Source organism: Limulus polyphemus, unplaced genomic scaffold (assembly GCF_000517525.1).
Source record: "Limulus polyphemus unplaced genomic scaffold, Limulus_polyphemus-2.1.2 Scaffold1184, whole genome shotgun sequence".
In the NCBI taxonomy this organism is placed as follows: Eukaryota; Metazoa; Arthropoda; class Merostomata; order Xiphosura; family Limulidae; genus Limulus; species Limulus polyphemus.
The window spans coordinates 304,552-323,525 of NW_013666794.1; the positions used below are offsets into that span (position 1 = coordinate 304,552).

Below are 18,974 nucleotides of genomic sequence, written 5' to 3' on the forward strand. Positions count from 1 at the left end.
ACTAAATGCCCAGCTCAAGCTGTCATGTGAAGAAGTATTAAAATCTCTGAAATTTTTTCTTGAAAAAAAGAAGAAGAGTTAAAAGGATCTGACTGACATGCTTAACATCAATAGAATCAATACATCATCTTTCTTCATACTTAATGGTAAGAATGGCATGACAATTTGACACAGATATAAATTTTGGCAGGGTAGGAGTCATCTTTAGCTAAGACAGTATTATTTTTCTAAGAGGGTGGTTAGCTTTTGAAAAAGATTACTTTCAGATGCAGTGTATATAATAAATTTAAGAGAGTTTAATGATCTGTATACAATATGACTAACCTTGTAACCACCATGTAACCATGAAACTATACATATTATAGCTCTGAATGTACTAATTGTATCTTTACAAAATTTGGCAAGTTTTTAGAAATCATTACAAGTCTGTTGTAAACAAAGAATCAGATATTTTTTAACAAGGTATTTTATTAAAGATTTGTCCGTGAATTTATGAAATCTTTACTGAATCAGTCTGAGTGAAGGTTGATTTTCATCTTAAGAATAAATATACTTACTTTCATCTACAGTTTCACATTTCATTTGCATAACTTCTGGAACTTCCTCAATGAATATTAAAAGTTTTTCTGGGTAAAATTATATTTTACCCATTATTTTCTCTACCTTACTACCAACTGTAATGAAATCATTAATGTAAAGTGAAACAAATACATGAGAATTATGAAGTAAAATGAATAATATCTTTTCTTTAGTTCTTTGAACCCATAACTGACTCAAGAGTTTCAAGTTATTTATCTTCCCAATTTCAACTATTAACCTTTTCACATCTGTTTATTTTTAATTGTATTGTTTTACTGTCAGACTTTGTTTCCGTGAAGCTGTTTATCATGGCATAAAAAGCAATAACTCACAGTGTGTGCCCATACTGACTTCCCTCGATAGATAAAGTAAATAAATTGATTAAGGTACAATCACAAGCTTGAATGAACTCAATTCTTAAGCTCATGAAATTTTATATTATTTTCTTTTTATTACCTAACCAAAAAGGTTCTAATTTTTAAATGTTAGTTACTTTGGTTAAAAATATATAACAATAAAACTATGTACATAAAAAAAACAATAAATGTTATAATTTTCATACACAAAAAATGTATTTCCGATAGATACTTACCTCCTTCCACATAACAGCTTTTCTTGATTAATGCTGCCCTCTTTATGTTCAGTTTTTGCTCACCACTAGCCTTGATACTCCCACCTACCCCCATGTGTTTAATGGGGTAAAACTGTGCTGTAGCATGCGACAACCCTCCATCAATAGCAACACGACACACTCTCCTGGCACAGCTGTCTCCCCCTGGATTACAGAGTCTAACATCACTTTGAGATTAGGCACCAGAAATTGGGAGGAAGGGCAAGAAGTGTGAGAGGAGGTAACTATCTATCAGAAGTACATTTTCTATGTAGGAAAATTATAACTTCCAATATGATACTTTATCTCAACTCACATAATATCTAAATCCCACACTGATCTGGTGGAGGGACCAGTGTAAAAAAAACCTATATGAACACCTCTAAAGAGAACCCATGGAGTGTGACATCTTTGTGAAGAGGAAACACTCGTGAGAGACAGTACCACATCTACACCAGGTATACTCCTTGCCCATGAAATATGGCACTGTTGCTAAATGCATGGCAGAGGCACATACAAGAATTAGCAATAGATGCCCCAAGTATAGAGTGGACAGAGCATGTCCAACTGTTGACAGGAGATCAACTCCAGCCCCAAATCATTGGAACTGGGAATTTAACATTTCATCCCTGGAAGGAGGAGGGTCCTCAACCATCTGTGTTAAAACTGTAAGTTGGAGGTCAACTCCAGTCCAAAACCAGAGAAACCAACTGATACCAGACATGCCCATGGTATAGAGTAGCTGGGACTCATTGGACTGTAATCAGGAGATCAACTCTATCTAATACCAGTGGAACCAGGAAAAGATCATCCACCTTATATTAGGAAGGAGGTCTACCATTTACCTCAGGCTCAAGAATCAGAAGGGAAGGCACTCAAATGTTCAGAGAACCCAAGCATGCAATGTGGAGGTTCATGCAGCATTGAGAATGTGTCATTCATTCCACGGTAGAAAGAGGATCCCAGCCCACTCACATGTGAGGACTTACGTTGGTTGGCCCAGCTCTAATCCAACACCATACCACCCAGATATCAACATCCAGGTGGCGGTAGGATGAGGAGTCCCAGCTGGAGGGGTGAACTGCATTATGGTGGATCATCTCCAATCCATGACCAGGTGTTACTGGGTATTCTACTTCCAGTCCATAGTAGGAGAATGGTTCAACACCATCTATACCACCAGAACACCACCTCCCTACTTTCAACTGAGTGGTATTGAGCACACTCAGGAGCAAGCCTCCATGGTCCACTATCCCAGCATATAGGATCTGGTAAGTAGTAAGAACTACTGTACTCCACTAGAAGAAGAGGGGAAAATACATTGGAGAGTCTGCAAGAATGCATCATTAGAGAAAGTGCAATGTTTGACCATGAAACCCTATTTTTAAAAGCAGGCTGTTCCTGATTTATTCTATTAAAGGAATAGCAGGGATGGCCAGAAATCCCCTTTTGCTTTACTCATGCTAGTCCCAGAGTTTCACAAGTCCCCCAGTCCTCTTAGACATCAGGTCAGAAATTGCCACATGACTTTTAATACCGACGAACCTTCGGACTGGCATATCTTCAAGTAGACTTACTATATAATTTTGCTAAAATAAGTTCACTTTCTGTGATTTTCAGTTATTTACATGTATATTTTTAACAAGCATTTACTTATCTATTTCCCTAGAGACTGCAGTACATGCTTTTTCTCTCTCTATAGAAATGAATATTACATTTCCTCCAATTATTTGATGACTTATAATACAGTCAATGTGATTCACAATAAGAAAACTCAGTCTGCATTCTACTGATTACAAATGGTGGCATGGCCAATTAAGTATGCCACTGGGGTAAGCGTAAATCTTCATCAGTAAATGACAATAATCTCATTAAAAAGAAACAGAAAATTTATAAAACTACGAGAAATCCTCAAACACTCCAGGATAGATGGTAAAAGGGTCGGGAAATGTGGCTTACTTTTGATGAAGAGCAAGGTGTTAAAGTGTACTGCTTGTATTGAGATTTTTGGCGATAGTGTTAATCCTGGGAAATCAAACCCAGTTAACCCTACACAAAAGCATGCCTTCATTCCTTCTCCAAATGGCTAGAGAAGGAGAACAACCTACAGAAGGAGGACCATTGTTGAACCATCAACTTTATCTGTGGCAGAAGCTGTATCACCTGACCTAGATGATGCAGATACAATCCCTCAACAGGAAACTGACACAATTACCCTGGACACTTCTTCATTAGTGGAGGAGCAACAAATTTTAACACCTACACAGGAGGTGTCTATTTCTGAGGGAGAGAGAGAGATGTTTCGGTGCCTATATCTGCCTAGTTGAACAGTGATGATGATGGTGCCTCAGGTACAAACAATGATACAGATACTGATTCTGACACCTAAGTGGAAAAGAGAGAAGAGGATGTGTTGGTTCTAGTTCAGAAGGAAATTGAATTAGAATATTAATACAATTAACATCTGAAATAAATTGATTTGTTTTGTCTTTTCAAGTTTTCTGTGTTATTATTATACTCAGGCTGCAATCTAATGATTAACATTGCCTATTAAAACAAAAAATATTTCATAATATCAATTTTATTACCGTATTGACCCAGTTATAGGGCAATCTCAAATATAAGGCGACCCCCATTTTCAGAAACCATGAGAAAGAAAAAATTGAGTGTCATAACATCCTTTTTTAGGTCTGAGAAATGACTTTTTTTTGTAAAATGTGCATTAAAGAGTTCAGTTTGCCAATGCCTTGCATTATTTCAGTTACACTAAATTTTCTAGCAATGGTACAATTGTTCATTTCTTCTGTCTCATGTACCACCATAATTTTAAGAGTTGCATCATAACACTGTTGTAATCGTTTGTTAATTTGACACTTTCTTGTTACACATTTTTCAATGTTGTCACTCATCTTTTCACAAGGGTCGATCACTAAAATGAGACTCACAGACAACAATTATTATAAAATTTCAAACAAACACAGTCAAAGAAATAATGCACCAGCAAAATCAATACTATAACTGAACAGCCTGCAGGTGGATTAGTTGCAAGAATTAGCAATGATCTTGAGTGAACATCTGGTATGCATGTGTAGATGGATGCTATCTGGACATTCAGGAATGTAACAGGCTAGGGTATGGGAAGGTGCCTGTGGTCAGCCAGAATTATAAGGTGACTATGAATTTTATAGCCTAATTATTAATAAAAAACACTGCCTCATAATCACACCAATATGGTATTTGCTACACCGAATTTTCAATGACTGGTGGATGTCCACCAGAACTTTTACAGTTTTGTTAAACTCTGTAGTTCACGAGTGTACAGTCTGGAACAGACACGTTTATGATGCAAAGCAACATCAGTAATAACCTACAAGCAGTTTTGCAGAACACTCCACCTCAATGATGGACTTTTAAGTACCTAATTGGCCATACAGTGCAGATTTAAGAATTAGCATACCAAGAGGCAACACTTACCACAGAGTGGGATACAACAAGAAGCAACAGAAAAGGATCCTGTAATAGAAATATTGATAAGTAAAGTAAACATACCCACTTATAGTTAACACCATAGTATGCAAGACTGCAAAAGGAGGCAGACAAAATCTGGTCAAGGGGGAGAAAGCCAAATGATGTAGATAATGTGAAATGAAAGTGTGAGGAGTGGTCCACACGCCAGCCAGAATGATCTCCTCCAACAGATGATGAAAATTAGTAGCCAGGGACATGATGAGAAGAAACTAGGAAAAGGTGACAGTCATGTAAGGATAAAGAGGAATAAGCCAAATTAATAAGTTGGCAAATTCAACCTTTAAGGGTAACTGGGAAAGGCCTCTGGATATGAAAGGATTCCAGTAGATAAAGAGTTAGGAACAGGAACCACGGAAGAAAGCCGTGAATGTCACATAATATCATAAAGCTTTGACTGGACACAGAAGTCAATCTGGATTGGAACAGGAATAGAAATGAGAAATGGATGGTAGGGAAGGAAGGCCTTATCAAGGTAAAGATTGACATAGGTGCTGTGGAAAAGGATGAGTGTGACACTGATGGTGAACATATCTGACCGACGATGCCCACAGGCTAAAAGGATGAGGAACTACGTTTTCAAGAAAAGGTGGTACAGGGAACAATCTGTTCAAATGCTCAAATGGGAGAATGGTCAGGGCATGTAGGACTACATTCAGATTCCAATCTGATAGAGGAGAAGGTTGGGGAGGATGGATGATATGAAATAATTAAAACAAAGGGGAGATGACAGGAGAGGAAAAATATGGCAGAACTCAGAAAAATGGAAGATAGAAGACAAGGTTACCTGGTAGCCTGGTCAACACAGAAAAACTATTATCGACCAGCCAAGTGAAGAACTTAGAAATGTGAGGGATAGTATAATGAGAAGGAATGAGGCCACAATGAAGTAACCAAGAGTGAAAAAACATGTCATTTGCATGGATAATGAGGAAAGATGGAGTGAATAGAAAATAAGGGATGCTACCTCTGTGAAAAGATTATCCCCTTCTGCAAGGGACCAGACAAAAGCCACTTGTGAAGCCAGAGTGTGGGAATAGATGGATAAAACAGGGAGGTATGTGGTTGATGAAGGAGAGATGTGGAGGCAGGAAGAGGTAATGGTGGTGACAACTGTAGAGGTTGTAGTAAAGGGAACCAAGCATAAAAAGGCCAGAATGGCACCATTAGAAGGATTTCACACAGAGTGGTTTGAATGATGAATAAGACTCCGGGAAGTAGACAGATGGGTAGATAGGCAAAAAGGTAACAGTCCTTCCAATCCTGGATGAAAGTATCTACTGCCGATGCAGAAGGATGTGGAACTGGTGACCAAAATAGAGGGATTTTGGTGTTCCAATGGGTAGGAAATGTATCCAACTTCGGCATACCAAATCGAGGACATAGCCACTGTAAGACTTGTAAATTGAGGGACCACTCTGTGAGAAGAATCCTGTTGGGATGAGATAACAGATCTGCAACAAGATTGATAGCACCCAGGATGTGGCAAGCCTGCAGGTTAACATGCTGGCTGTGAGCCCAGAACAAATGATCCAATCTTTGAAAACAAAAGGACCATGAATGGGTGCCCCCTTGTTGGGTGATTTAAGAGAACCCAGTGATTTTTCAAAATGGATCATGACTGACTTATTCAGAAAGGGAAGGAAATGCTCCAGAGCTTGATGAACAACCAAAAGTTCCAAAAATTGATATGAAACATGGACTTGACTGGTGATTAATGACCAAAGAATCTAAGTATGCTCCCCAACCCATCAGAGAAGCATCTGTAAAAAAGGTGTAAATCCAGTCTTGGAGGTAGAAGAGGAAATCCAGTCATGGTGTTGTCTATGTTTAGCCACCAGGCAAAATCATTGAGAAGGAAGGCAGGAAGGCTGATAGGGGAATCCTGGCAAGGTCCAGAACCCTCATGTGGGCCTACCCCAAAGGAATAATGGCTTCAAGTATACCCAAGTTCCCAAAATCAACAGAACCTCCCATGCAGGTAAAGTAAAAGAGCATTGTGTTTTCTGAACTGCCAGCTCTACAGACTGTGGTCAAACCAGATAAGGTTGGGCACGACTGAGGTAGGAGTTGAAAAGGATCGCAAGATGAACAAGATATTGTTTGGAGTGAAGATAGACCTCTTTAACTTGATCAGCCAACTTCCCTGAGAAGAAACTACTCACAATGGAGCTAAAAAAAGCCAGTCCTTCATATAATGATGGAAACAAAGTCCTTGAGAGTGGAACCATTTGGCAAAAGTCTCATCTCCATGGCAAGCAAATGAGGCACCAGCCACAATGATTGTGGCCAGATGCATGACTATTTCTACATTTATTTGTGTTGCTTATGGCTCATTATTATAAATCTACACATAAATGAAAGTAAATAAAGGATAAGAGTATTAGTATCATGATTTACATTACTTACAAGTAATAAAATGCACACATTTACTTTACTAATATAACCAAAGAAAAGCTCCACACTACTGCTTAAGATGTTAATATCAATGCATTAGTGATGCAACAACCTGTGATGTTCAGGGGTGAGCAGAGTTAATTTACACGCATCTACTGTGACACATCTAATGATTACTTAAGACTTCATTATGGAAAGTTAACAATTTCCTTATCTGAAAATGTTTCTGATAGATACATCTTCACAGTGTTAAGCAATCTTCCTCATCCATCTGCTTTAAGAGATTTGCATGCCACTAGCCTTTAGGCAACTTCCACCTAATCTCATGGGATTTCTCATGAATTGCACTAATGCATAATGATATTATTGTGCAGCAAAATCCCTCACCAATAATAAAGTGACACACACCCTTGTGCACTAGCTCCCTCTGTGTTTTTACACTTGTAAATTTTCATTCTTTGACAAGGCAAGGAATATTAAGGTGCACCAGAAGTGGGGAGGAAGGGTGGGAATGTGTGAGAGGTGAATATCTATCAGAAATACATTTTCAAGTAAGAAAAATGTTAACTTCCAAGATGATAACTTACCTCCTCACACAGTTTTAGCTGAAATCCCATGTTGAAGTGGTGGATGAGACGATGGCCAACATAATGCACCCCCAAATATCATGCACACCTAATTTTGAAAGGTTAATTTGAAGAAAATTTGTTTTTGTTTTATACATAAGTTGTACAAAATGTATTGAATAGTTTCTAAATACAGTAAACAACTATCGATGTATTAAACATTTTTGGAAATCTTTCATCAAAATCTTTTACGTGCCAATTTTACAAAAGTTATTGAAAAGTTTATAAGTGGTAATACACTAAGATAATCATTCATTTCACATAAATTTTCATCATCACTAGAATTGTCACTACCATCAGATTTGCTTCCTTTAACATTTGCTTCACCGTTTTCTGATTCCCACATCACGTCATCATCTGTCCCATTCATTGTATTGGATATGCAACATTTTTCGAAACTTTTAATGAGGCTGTAATACTTTTCGGTGGTATTTTACTATAGTAAAATACCTAACAAAATTGAACATAATGCAGTCAAATTTTGTGAGGTATTTGGAGGAAAAAAAAGTGTGCATTATATTCAGAAAAATATGGTTTGATGAGTTCCCTTCAGAAAGCAGCAGAAGGAAATCTGTGGAGTGTGACACCTAGTAGCAGGAGCTCCACAGGGATACACCCATAGAGATCACATCTTATCTCCTCCAGGGTATAATCTTCACCCATGAAAAAGGGAGGAAGAGGAGACATCACCTGTTCAGTTGAGTGAGGTGAGCATGCACTAATAGACCATGCACACAGTAACAAAGCATGTCCTCAACCTGAATCTGATGTCTGTTCAGTCAAGTCAAGGCATGCACACACACCATTCCACACTCTATGGCATAAATTATGTGCCCTCCTCCCATAGCTGATGTCTGTCCAATAGCCTGACTGTAGAGTTAGGTCAGCACAAGGTACGGTCTTAATGCACAAACACGCTACACATATTGGCTTTTTGACCTCATGTGTGCAAATACTTGGGTGGCCATGTTCTTCTTTTGCACATCCCTGTGACACTTGGAGCTCATTTGGCAGGAGGAGAGCACAAATCTTGTAATGTGCTTACCTCAACTCTACTATACAGTTGTAAGTTGCAGGAGAAGGGTACAGTATCATATTATGTGTTTGCCTCAACTCTACTGTACAGACTCAGGCCTCAGAAGGAAGATACAAGAGGCATGTTATAATTAGAGCTACATGAGGGGCGATGTGCTACAATGACAGGGTCACCACTGCCCCACTTCCCACCTATGTGCACCCTTTGTTTTAGACCCCAGCAGTTATGCCCCAATTGGTGAGAACTTTCCATGGTCTACCACCCCAGTGGCTAAGTAGTGGTAAATAGCAAGGGTCTCCCATGCCCCACTCAAAGAGAAAAAGGGAGGAATTCCTAGTGGGGAAACCTGGAGAAAATACCCAGATTCCCATCAGTCCTTCAGCCAGAAAGGTCTTTACTGGAGTCAGTGCAATGGGTAACTACATATCCCTATTTTGAAAAGCCAGCAAGCATGAGCCAGGAAAGAAAACAAAGCACCCCCTGCTGCGGGCTTTTTCCATGATAGTCCATGAAATAGGTACAGTCTGGATCATACAGTATATAGATATATAAATATAGTATGAGGATACCTCAAGTGGACTTTCAGAACACCCCTTCTCACAATGGGCATATATGGAGGCAGTGCAGATGGTATGAGGCAATTCCCATTATCCTGGCTTGATACAGATTTTGGGAAATAAGTTTATCCTAGGAAGCACAACCAGCCACTTGGTAGGATCCTATAGGTGAATGCTATAATAAGAAATAGAAAACATACTCACCTGCCTAAAGACAATGGGTAGACTGTAGGATGGTGAATGGAGGCATGTGGTAAACTTCACGAGAGAAAACAATCAGATGGTGAACATAGTGGGTGACAAAGGTGTGAGAGGTAGTCCACATGCCAGCTTTAAATATCTCATCCAGAGGATCAGAAATGAGTGGTAAGGGAATGAATGAGTGATGTGAAGAATCTAATGGGATAAATTGCAGAACAGTTTGCAAGCATCGACCCCAATAAGGAGTAGATCAAATGTAGAAGTTGATGGACCAAACTTGTAAGGGTAGAAGGAGATATGTTCCTGGAGGAAGAAGAATCACAGGGAATCAAGAGTCAAAGATAGGAGCCCAAAATTGAGAGGTACAAGCTAAGTAGCAGCAAATGCCACGAACCAGGCACAATAGTTTGAAAGTAATGGGTGCTGAATTGAGTATCCCCTTAGAGGTTGATATAGGAAATAACTGTACAGTTTTTGGAATGGTTCATAACAGAATGATCCAAGAGGAGGGATGAAAAATGAAAGCATACCCAATGGACTGTCAGAAGTTGGAGTGCACTGATATGGAGGGAGGACTCATCCTGAGTCCATGTGTCCAGTGCGAAATTGTCATTTAGAGATGCTTGCCCAACCAGAATGGAAAGCATTGGTGAAGAGGTGCAGATCTGGTTTGGGTCGAAGTAATGGAACATCGATGGTGAAACTGGATCAGTCCATCACTAATACAGATCCTCAAGTAGAGGAGGGGACAGGTGAATCATTTAAGTCAAAGGTTCCTGTGAGCGGTTCCTCTGGTTACACAAAGATCATTGGAGGTGGCATACATGTGCATGACCCAAAAGAATAAGAGGTTCCAGTGAAGCCATGGTCACCAAAAGCAAAATACCATTTACGCAATATGAGTATGATAGGCACCAATCCTGATGACTAGTAGTTTATAGCTTGCAGGTGGATGGGAGAAGGCTGAGCACAGCCAAGAAAGAAGGTGAACAAGATACTGAGTGGGAGTGAGTAAATTCTGGAAGTGTTAACAAACATCACCTCCTTGAGATGTTGTAGAAAGATGATAGTGGATGGAGGAGGAAAGAAAACTGGATTAGGGATGAAAAGAGGAAGGGAAGAAAACGTGGAGAGAAAGTCCACAAGTAAGAACTACAGTAACCACTTTGTGTAAGGAAATGTCTGACCACAGGTACACAAAAATGCCCTCCATGGGACCAACCCAATTCAACTTAGTAGTACTGATGGGCTCTAATGCTGGATGAAATAGGAAAGTCTGGAAGTAAGAATTGAAAGACAGGAAACAAGGGACTAGGTCGAGGAAAGTGGTGGAGGGTTGGGATTGCGACAGTGTGGAAACTAAGGATGAAAGCAAGGACTGATGACAGGCAGTCTTTGCATATCCCTATCTAACAGCTCCCAGAAACAAGAAGCCAAGTATGCAGGAAATGGAAGAAGTGGAATGGGCTATATTTGTGAAGAGAAGGAAATGAGAATCACCCACAAAATCCTTGGGGGCATGGTGAAGTGCCTCAGGTTTGAGGTGTAGAAAGGAGAGGTAATAAATTATGGTAAGAAGGATCAGGCATTGATGGGAGTATTGGGCATTGGAGGGTAAAACTGATGCCAAATAAACTGCTCCCCCATAAACAGAAGAGAGATTCCAAATTTGGGAATCAAGAAAGAAAATCCAGAATGACTGCAATCTAGGATATAAGAATCTGATAAATGAGGAGGGCAAGGCAAGAGATTGCAGGAATGTAGTTGGTCAAGAAATAAAATAGCTTGAATGTCAGTATCAGGAAGAAACAAAACCAAAAGTAGTTAAGGTTAGGATTAAGAAGTATGGAATGAGAAGAATCGCATGACACACAAAAGAGAAAGAACAGTACACACCCATGAAACATTGGCCATCATGTTATCCCTAGTCAATGCACCTCTATAAGCTATACTTGATAAATTACCTGCGTGAGGAAACTATTCACTCACACAAGTAATAGATGTTACATGAACTTGAACTGTGAGTTCAAAGTTTTTAGAAAAAAGAAGGAAACTAAGTTCCTTAAAACTTCACAAGTCGTTTTAAATTGAAAAAGAAAAACACATCTGATGTGTTCAGTGCCAAGGAAAAGATTGAAGATTCACAAGTACCCTGTTATTGGTGGAGGGCTTTTGTTGCATAATAATGTCATTATGCAGCAGTTTAATTCACAAGAAATCTTGTGAGGTTAGGTTGGAGTTGCCTAAAGGCTAGTGGCATGCAAATCTCTGAGGCAGATACACATAGAAGATAGCTTAACTGTGTGAAGATGTGTATATCATCTCATAAATTAAAAGGTGTTGTATAATTGTATTATTCACTTGTCTCACATTGAATTAACTTGCAAAACACTGCTAAAATAATCCTATTCCATCAATTAAACATACATCCTTAATAGTAACTTTCAATATGAAAAATAAAATGTCTCAGTGGTGTCCCTAAAAATTTCCATTGTAACCCTTCAATTGTTATACAGAACTGTAGAACCTAGAAACAACACTAGCTAATATGTGTGAAGAATAAAGCCCTTTTGTAGGCTATATCTAGAAAACACATTTAATATTACTTGGAAAAAAGAAGTGTCAACATCTGGCCCTATTCTTGTTTTACAGAAATTTTTCATTTTGAAACTTATAAATATTAATAGTACTTCTGGTTTCCAATCCATAGAAGTAGATCTACTTAGCATGTGTTACAGCTAAGCTAGCATATTTCTAACCTTTTAACTGAACTACTTATACACTACAGCACACCTTTACAGTAAACACAATTGGACTCCACAAAAACTCTTTGTTGATATTAAAATTTAAGAGTAATGTTCAAGAACAAGGTAAATTACACCATTGCTAAGAAAGCTGAATCAGTTGAGAATTGAATGTGTGGAAATCCTTGGGACATCACTGCTTTGATCTCACGCATCTATTGGCCTAAAAAAATTCTTTGTTTCTAGTTTCCAGATTTACACTTGTCAATCTTTACCATCAATGTAACTCCTTAAATTTTTAGTATACATTACTTCTTAATATGCATCTCAAGCAACACTGCACACACACACACACACAAATAAACAACATAAACTATCTCATAACATTTGAGGACAAGGAGCTTACAGGTCTGTCAAGACTATCCCATCCACAACCACACATCCCCCATTAAAAAAAAAGCCAGCCTTTATCAGTTAAATACTTATCAACCCTTCTCTTTATATTAAACTTCTTTAACTTTACTGCATCTATCCAAATCACCACATTTGAGTGCAAATCATTCCAAAAGCCCTGTTAAAAAAATAAAACTAAGTTGAAGAATACTCCAACCTGACAAAAGTTGTGTCCCCTTTTCCTACCATTCTCCCTATTAAGTAAAAAAGTAAGGTGCCACGTAGTAGCTCTCCTCTGAATACTTTCCAACAATTCATGTTCTTCTTAAGGTAAAGAGTCCAAGACAATATACTAAATAATGTCTAACCGATGGTCTATACAATCAAATTATAACCTCTTTAGACTGATATTCATAATTTTGTAAATACAATCTAAAATCCTATTTGCCCTACCACAAGCAACAGCACATTATTTGGATGGATTAACTCTTTCAGCACGGGCTCGGTCCCTAGGACTGACCACATAACCATTTTGTGCTTGTTATAGTTTTCATGCTATAACTTTTAAATTAGTAAGCATATTTTAATGAAATTTACCAGAATATTAGTAAACATTACAATGCGTTCATACACAATTTTTTTTTTTTTAATTAAGTCTTAAGGTTTGTTAAGCAATGTGTTTCTCATGCCTTTTTTTTCTTTTTGCATGTTGCCTATCCAACATGCAAAGTAATTTTCATTTTAAGATTACAAATAATTTTGTGCAACAAAATAATTTCAAATTTCACATGCAAAATCTTTATAATGTCCAGACAGATATTAAATGTTTTTTTAAGAAAAAACTTTATATTTTATCTGTTAGTTTCAGCAACGAACCTCTGTACAGGTTTAGTTGATTTGACCGATCTCGTAACCACATTAAATAATTAGGAAATAAATATAAATTATGCCTTTTTTCGTTCTAGAATGACTACAAATTATAACACAAAAACATAAATGTTTAGACTAACTAGCTTAAATCTCATAACATTATACATTTATATATATTTATTATTTTTATTATATTGACCTTTCAGCCATGCTTGGCTAACAATACAGAAGTTATAATGATGCGGCATATGTGCACTCATGTTACCATATCTAATAATATAAAACTGACCTTTAATCTTTACAAAGATCTTGGCTATGTTTTAATAGACTAGTATTTTATAAAATACAGTCAAATTTCAATTATTATACAGTATATAAGTATATAGATTATTGCTATTTAGAAATAAGTTCTTAAACGTATTTTTCTTAAAACATATAGAACAGTAAATAAAGAAGTAAAGCAAACAATCATCTCTTCTAGTTACAACCTTTGTACTCGGTTGCTGCTTGACGAAGGTTGCTACACCTTTTAAAATTTTGCACTCTATAAGATAACCATTCCATCTTTGAAACCACTCTAGTAAATCTCTAATGAACCTCCTTTTAAATAGTCAATATCCTTTCTAAGGTAATGAGATGAGCTACACATCAGTATTCCAAGTGAGACATAACTAGTGATTTGTATAGAGATAATTACTCTTACAATTTGTACTTAACATACTTATAAATACACCCTAAGATTCTATTAGCTTTACTACTAACAATTGAGCACTACCCCACTATGCCAAGATCCTTCAGTCATGCTATTGAGTGTGTTTTCATCTACATTATATGTTTGATCCAAATTGTAACCCAAATGCATTACATTACACTCACTATTATTAAGGTTATCAAAACCTCTATACAGCTAAAAATACCAAAGAATGTATTGTCATAAGCAAACTTTTCTAATGTACTAAATATGTTTCTATTAATATCATTAATAAAGAAAAAAAAAGATTAAAGGCCCAAGAACTCACCTCTCAGGTACTTCACTAGTAACAATAGTTTAGTTTGACTGTGGACTCCATTAATAACATTTTGCTTTTTATTAGCCAACTACCCTAAATCTTATTAACTAGTCTTTCTCAAAATGATTTTCCCAACCCCTACCAATGTGATTTTCTTGGCTAATCTTCTGTATAGCATCTTACAACTTTTTGAAAATCCAGATGCATTATATCCACACCATTTCCATCATCCAGATAAGAAATATCTTAGAAAAATGTTAACAGATTAAGTTAACAAGATGGCTTTCTTTTGTGATATTTCATTAAATGATTTTGCAAAGTTTCTTTTAACAGGCTCCTTAGCATTTTTCCCACTACAAATGTAAAATCAACTGAGCTATAATGTCCAGGGCAACTCTTATCATGATCTTTGAAAATAAAAGAATCAGTAATTAGTAACTCTCCTATCTTCAGGCACTTCTCCACTGTTTAATCACCTACTATAATTGAAAGAGACTCGCATATCTGATTTTTTCGCCTCCTTTAAAAATCTTGAGAAAAACATTATCTGGTCCTGATATATATTTATTTTTAATCTTTTTTTACTAACATGGTTTAACATCCACATGATTTAGATTAACTAGAAAATTTGTGTAGTTCTATACTTTGTAAAAACTTTATTCATAGCCAAATTTATGCAATTTAAATAAGAAACAAATTTCCTGACATGTTCTGACTGTGACACCAGAAATATGGAATTCTTAAAAAGGAATGAAGGGTAATTCTTTCTACTAGCCTCCTTCCACCAATTGATAGAATTCATATGCTTATAAGTTATCCACTAAATATGTTGAGTTTCTATTACATCAGGATATCAGCAACTCTATAGTCTAACTAGGTTAAGTACCAAGATGCCTCAGCTTACATTCAGCATTCCTCAACAAACAATTTATAAAACTTATCACATCCAGAGATTAACTGAATTCTGGGCTAACTTTCCCTAGCCATAACTCTTATTAAATTATATTTGAATTTTTTCAACTGGCCTAATATAGCATTCAGGAAAACATTCTTGCAGTTAATTGTCTATAGCAACATTTTTATTTTTAAGAAATTTGAAAAAAATTAAATATTCAGTAGTATACCGTTAGTAGGCTTTGCTCTTTACTGGTGTGTTTACCTTAGCTGAAGTTTTTTTTTTCAAAAAAGGTGAAGAAAAATGTCAGTTTTAAAGTTAAGATCCCTGGATCTAATACAATGTTAAAACTTTAAATTACTCATCAAATTACATAAAATATCTAAATAATAATATTAAACTATTTAACTATTATTATTCATATTGTTATGTACAACGGCAACATGTAATGACATTGACAGTGTTATATTGAAACTGATAGACACGGCACAGTTAGTAACTTGCATTCATTCACATCAAGTTAAATTAAGTCTTTATAAATTGCCCTAAAATAAAAATAAATCAAAACTTGTGATAATCCGGTATATTCATATTATTTAATTAATATACAATGATGTATATTTATAAGTTTATTGGCCCAATTATTAATTAGGCCTACTGTGTAGGATAATATGAACACTATAATTTCTATAACAGTGCTAACACTAACAATACTGTCCACTAATAACACAAACAAGGCTTTACCACTTACTTGTTTTACGAGTGAGTCGAGATTTACGCCAACTATTGGGACATTTCTGGGAGATCCAACATTTTGTTCATCATCACTGAAACTCACTTCCATTGTAGATACATTAATTTCATCTTCCCCAGGTGTATTTTCAACTGCAATTTTTAAATTTGGCAATTCCTCTGAACCTATCCGAAAATGCGCCATTTCACTCAGCGACTTTCACTGGTTACTGAGCGTAATAAAAGAAAACATGCACACGTTGAATGAGGATTCCACTGCTGCAGTAATGCCATTTATTTGCAGGTTTTATATTAAAATGATTCAATATAAAAAAACAGTGACGTCTTTGGGAATGCACGGAGTAATGATGGACTTTCTACGAGTTTACTTTATTAGTATATCCCATAATGATTGATACTTCTCTGTAATAATAATATATATATATATATACAGCAGACAATACATAGGAATGTGATTCGAGATAGGATTTAAGATGGAGCTGGGAGGGAGAACTTGGAAGATTATATAGCAGGGTTCAGGAATTTGAGGCCTTGAAACTCTCAGGATTTTGAGGCGGGCGAGCTTTAGAAAGTGTAAAATTCAATATTCATGAGTAACACAGTATAGCGAATGACTATAACACTGTAATAGTGTGGTTGTGTTATTCTCCGGAATATCTGTGCTATAACGTTATTCTTTCGTTGGGCTGGTTCCTTTAAATCTAAAGGTCAAGCCCAGTCCATGTAACAATAAAAAATTAGTTTATTTCTACTTTACGTTTCTACGGGTAACCTTCATTTGTACATTGTTGTAATTTGTGGGCTTAAGTTTAAAAATGACGTTTCGAGGGAATATCTCGTTAATGGCACTAGGAATAACGTTCAAATAAACTTATTTGTTCAATTTCACGGCTGATCGATCGATTAACTGAATATACCTGATAAATAACTCTGATCCAAATACTTCACTGAATGTCTGGCACTCTACCAACTGAAAAACTAACTTTCACTGAATCACAGTTCTATTTCAATCGTAACTCACTGCTTCTCGTATTTATAATGTAGCTTTTTTATAGACACTTTTTAAAAGTCTCTCGATCACTAATATTTACGAATATTCTCAGTATTCTAGAGCTTACTTGTTCGTAACGTGATGTGTTCTCTAGTTAACATCCAATTAAAACATTGAAAATATAGCTTACCACACCTATTTCTGCCCAGAGAAGATATTGCTTAATGCTGTGAGGCATGCTGTGTGAGGATATCGATAGCAGTGTCCGTAAATGGTTGTCAGGTGATATCTAGAGGTTTTTGCCCTACCTATATAGTAATGAAAATGATCACATAGACCATGAGTCTCTCTGGGTAAATGTGAACTTTATTTCTTGCTTAGAAACATTGCATTTGGTCAGTCTGGTCTGGAACATCATTTGGTCATTATATTCTGAAGAGGATCAAATGAAGGCAATCATCCAGTGCAAATAACATCAAATTCATTTATAGTAAATATTGTTCATTTTGTGTTTCTCCTTGTGTCCATTCTAGTTACTTCATTTTTTCTTTGATTCAGTTAGTAAGAGATTTAGTACTACACTATAGTTGATATATTGAGTGATTCTCCTGTTATCTAGCAAACCTATCTAATATAACTATGTAGTTAATTTAGTTTCACATGGATATACCACAACATAAATGGTTGTCAGTGTTACAGAGATCACAGTGAGAGTGGTATCAGTTAGTTGCTAAAATAACTTCTCTGAAGTACAAATACTATTATAAAACAATGCTTATAGAATGACATTAGTTAAAAGTTATATAGTTAAATCCATGTTGCATCTCTAGAAGGCATACAAGGCCGATATTTTCAAACTAAAGTTCCAATGGCACAAGTGGATGAGAATGGTGACCTATTCAACCTGGACGGGATGCCAGTTCATTGCAAGTTATCATCCAGCTAACAGTTAAGTATCCATCATACATCTGAGTAGGTTGGAACGAGTGGAGTAAAATGTCTTGTTTAAGGGCACAACAGCATGACGTAGGCTTGTCTCGAACTTACAACCATCCAACTAGAGCTCAAAATACAAAGTCACTGAGCCATCCTGCCTCTCTGAATGACATTAGTACTTAGTACACAACATGAAAGAGTGCTCTATTAATAATAATTTGTAACAAAGTTTCCAGCTAGATTTCTGTCCTGTGTTCTTATATAAATGCTTATTCTCAACAGTAGTACAAACTAAAGGGGGAATGCAAAGAAATATATGTTTATATATGAGTGTAATGAGTTATGGTATATTTCATTTGAATATTCTGAGTCGGGGCTTGTGCTTTAATTGTTAATTTAAATGAACATAAGTCACTAATTATAAATGTAATGAGACTGAATCCTCCATCATTTTACAGTGTCAAATCATTAGTTGTGTGTTTGTGATTTCCATTCCTATGTGTACATTTGTTACATCTACAGAAATGGTTCTTTAATCATCATATACTGTATAACCCATGAAATGTGTAAATTAGGTGTTTTTACTTAACAACCAAATTACCGTGAGTTATTAAATCAAGCAGAATTAAAGAGAATATACACATGTTTTACATGGTAAAGTTTCACAGGTGCAAGTTTACTATACCCTACATTATGTGAATTAATACTGTTATGATAGCAGAAGTCACGCGATGCTGGAGTTTCTTGAAGAATCACGAATTTGCCCGGCAACTCTAGTCGGATAGAGACGCCCTCTTTTTAGTATATAAGCCTGGCGAGAAAAACCAGCGGCATCGAAGAGATAGATAATT

General features: G+C 36.4%; 1 protein-coding gene across 2 annotated transcripts in view; it reads right to left on the reverse strand.

The window, feature by feature from the left end:
• LOC106462502 (nuclear cap-binding protein subunit 3-like) overlaps window positions 1-16,427 on the reverse strand; it is a 59,048-nt gene extending 42,621 nt beyond the window's left edge. Inside the window, exon 1 of one of the 2 annotated variants that reach the window (XM_013922435.2) lies at window positions 16,195-16,427. In XM_013922435.2, coding sequence (XP_013777889.1) covers window positions 16,195-16,380 — 186 coding nt within the window. In that variant the 5' untranslated portion in view covers window positions 16,381-16,427. The remainder of the gene's footprint in view (window positions 1-16,194) is intronic. The other variant, XM_013922434.2, reaches the window with a different exon arrangement.
• Between the last annotated feature and the right edge of the window lie 2,547 nt (window positions 16,428-18,974).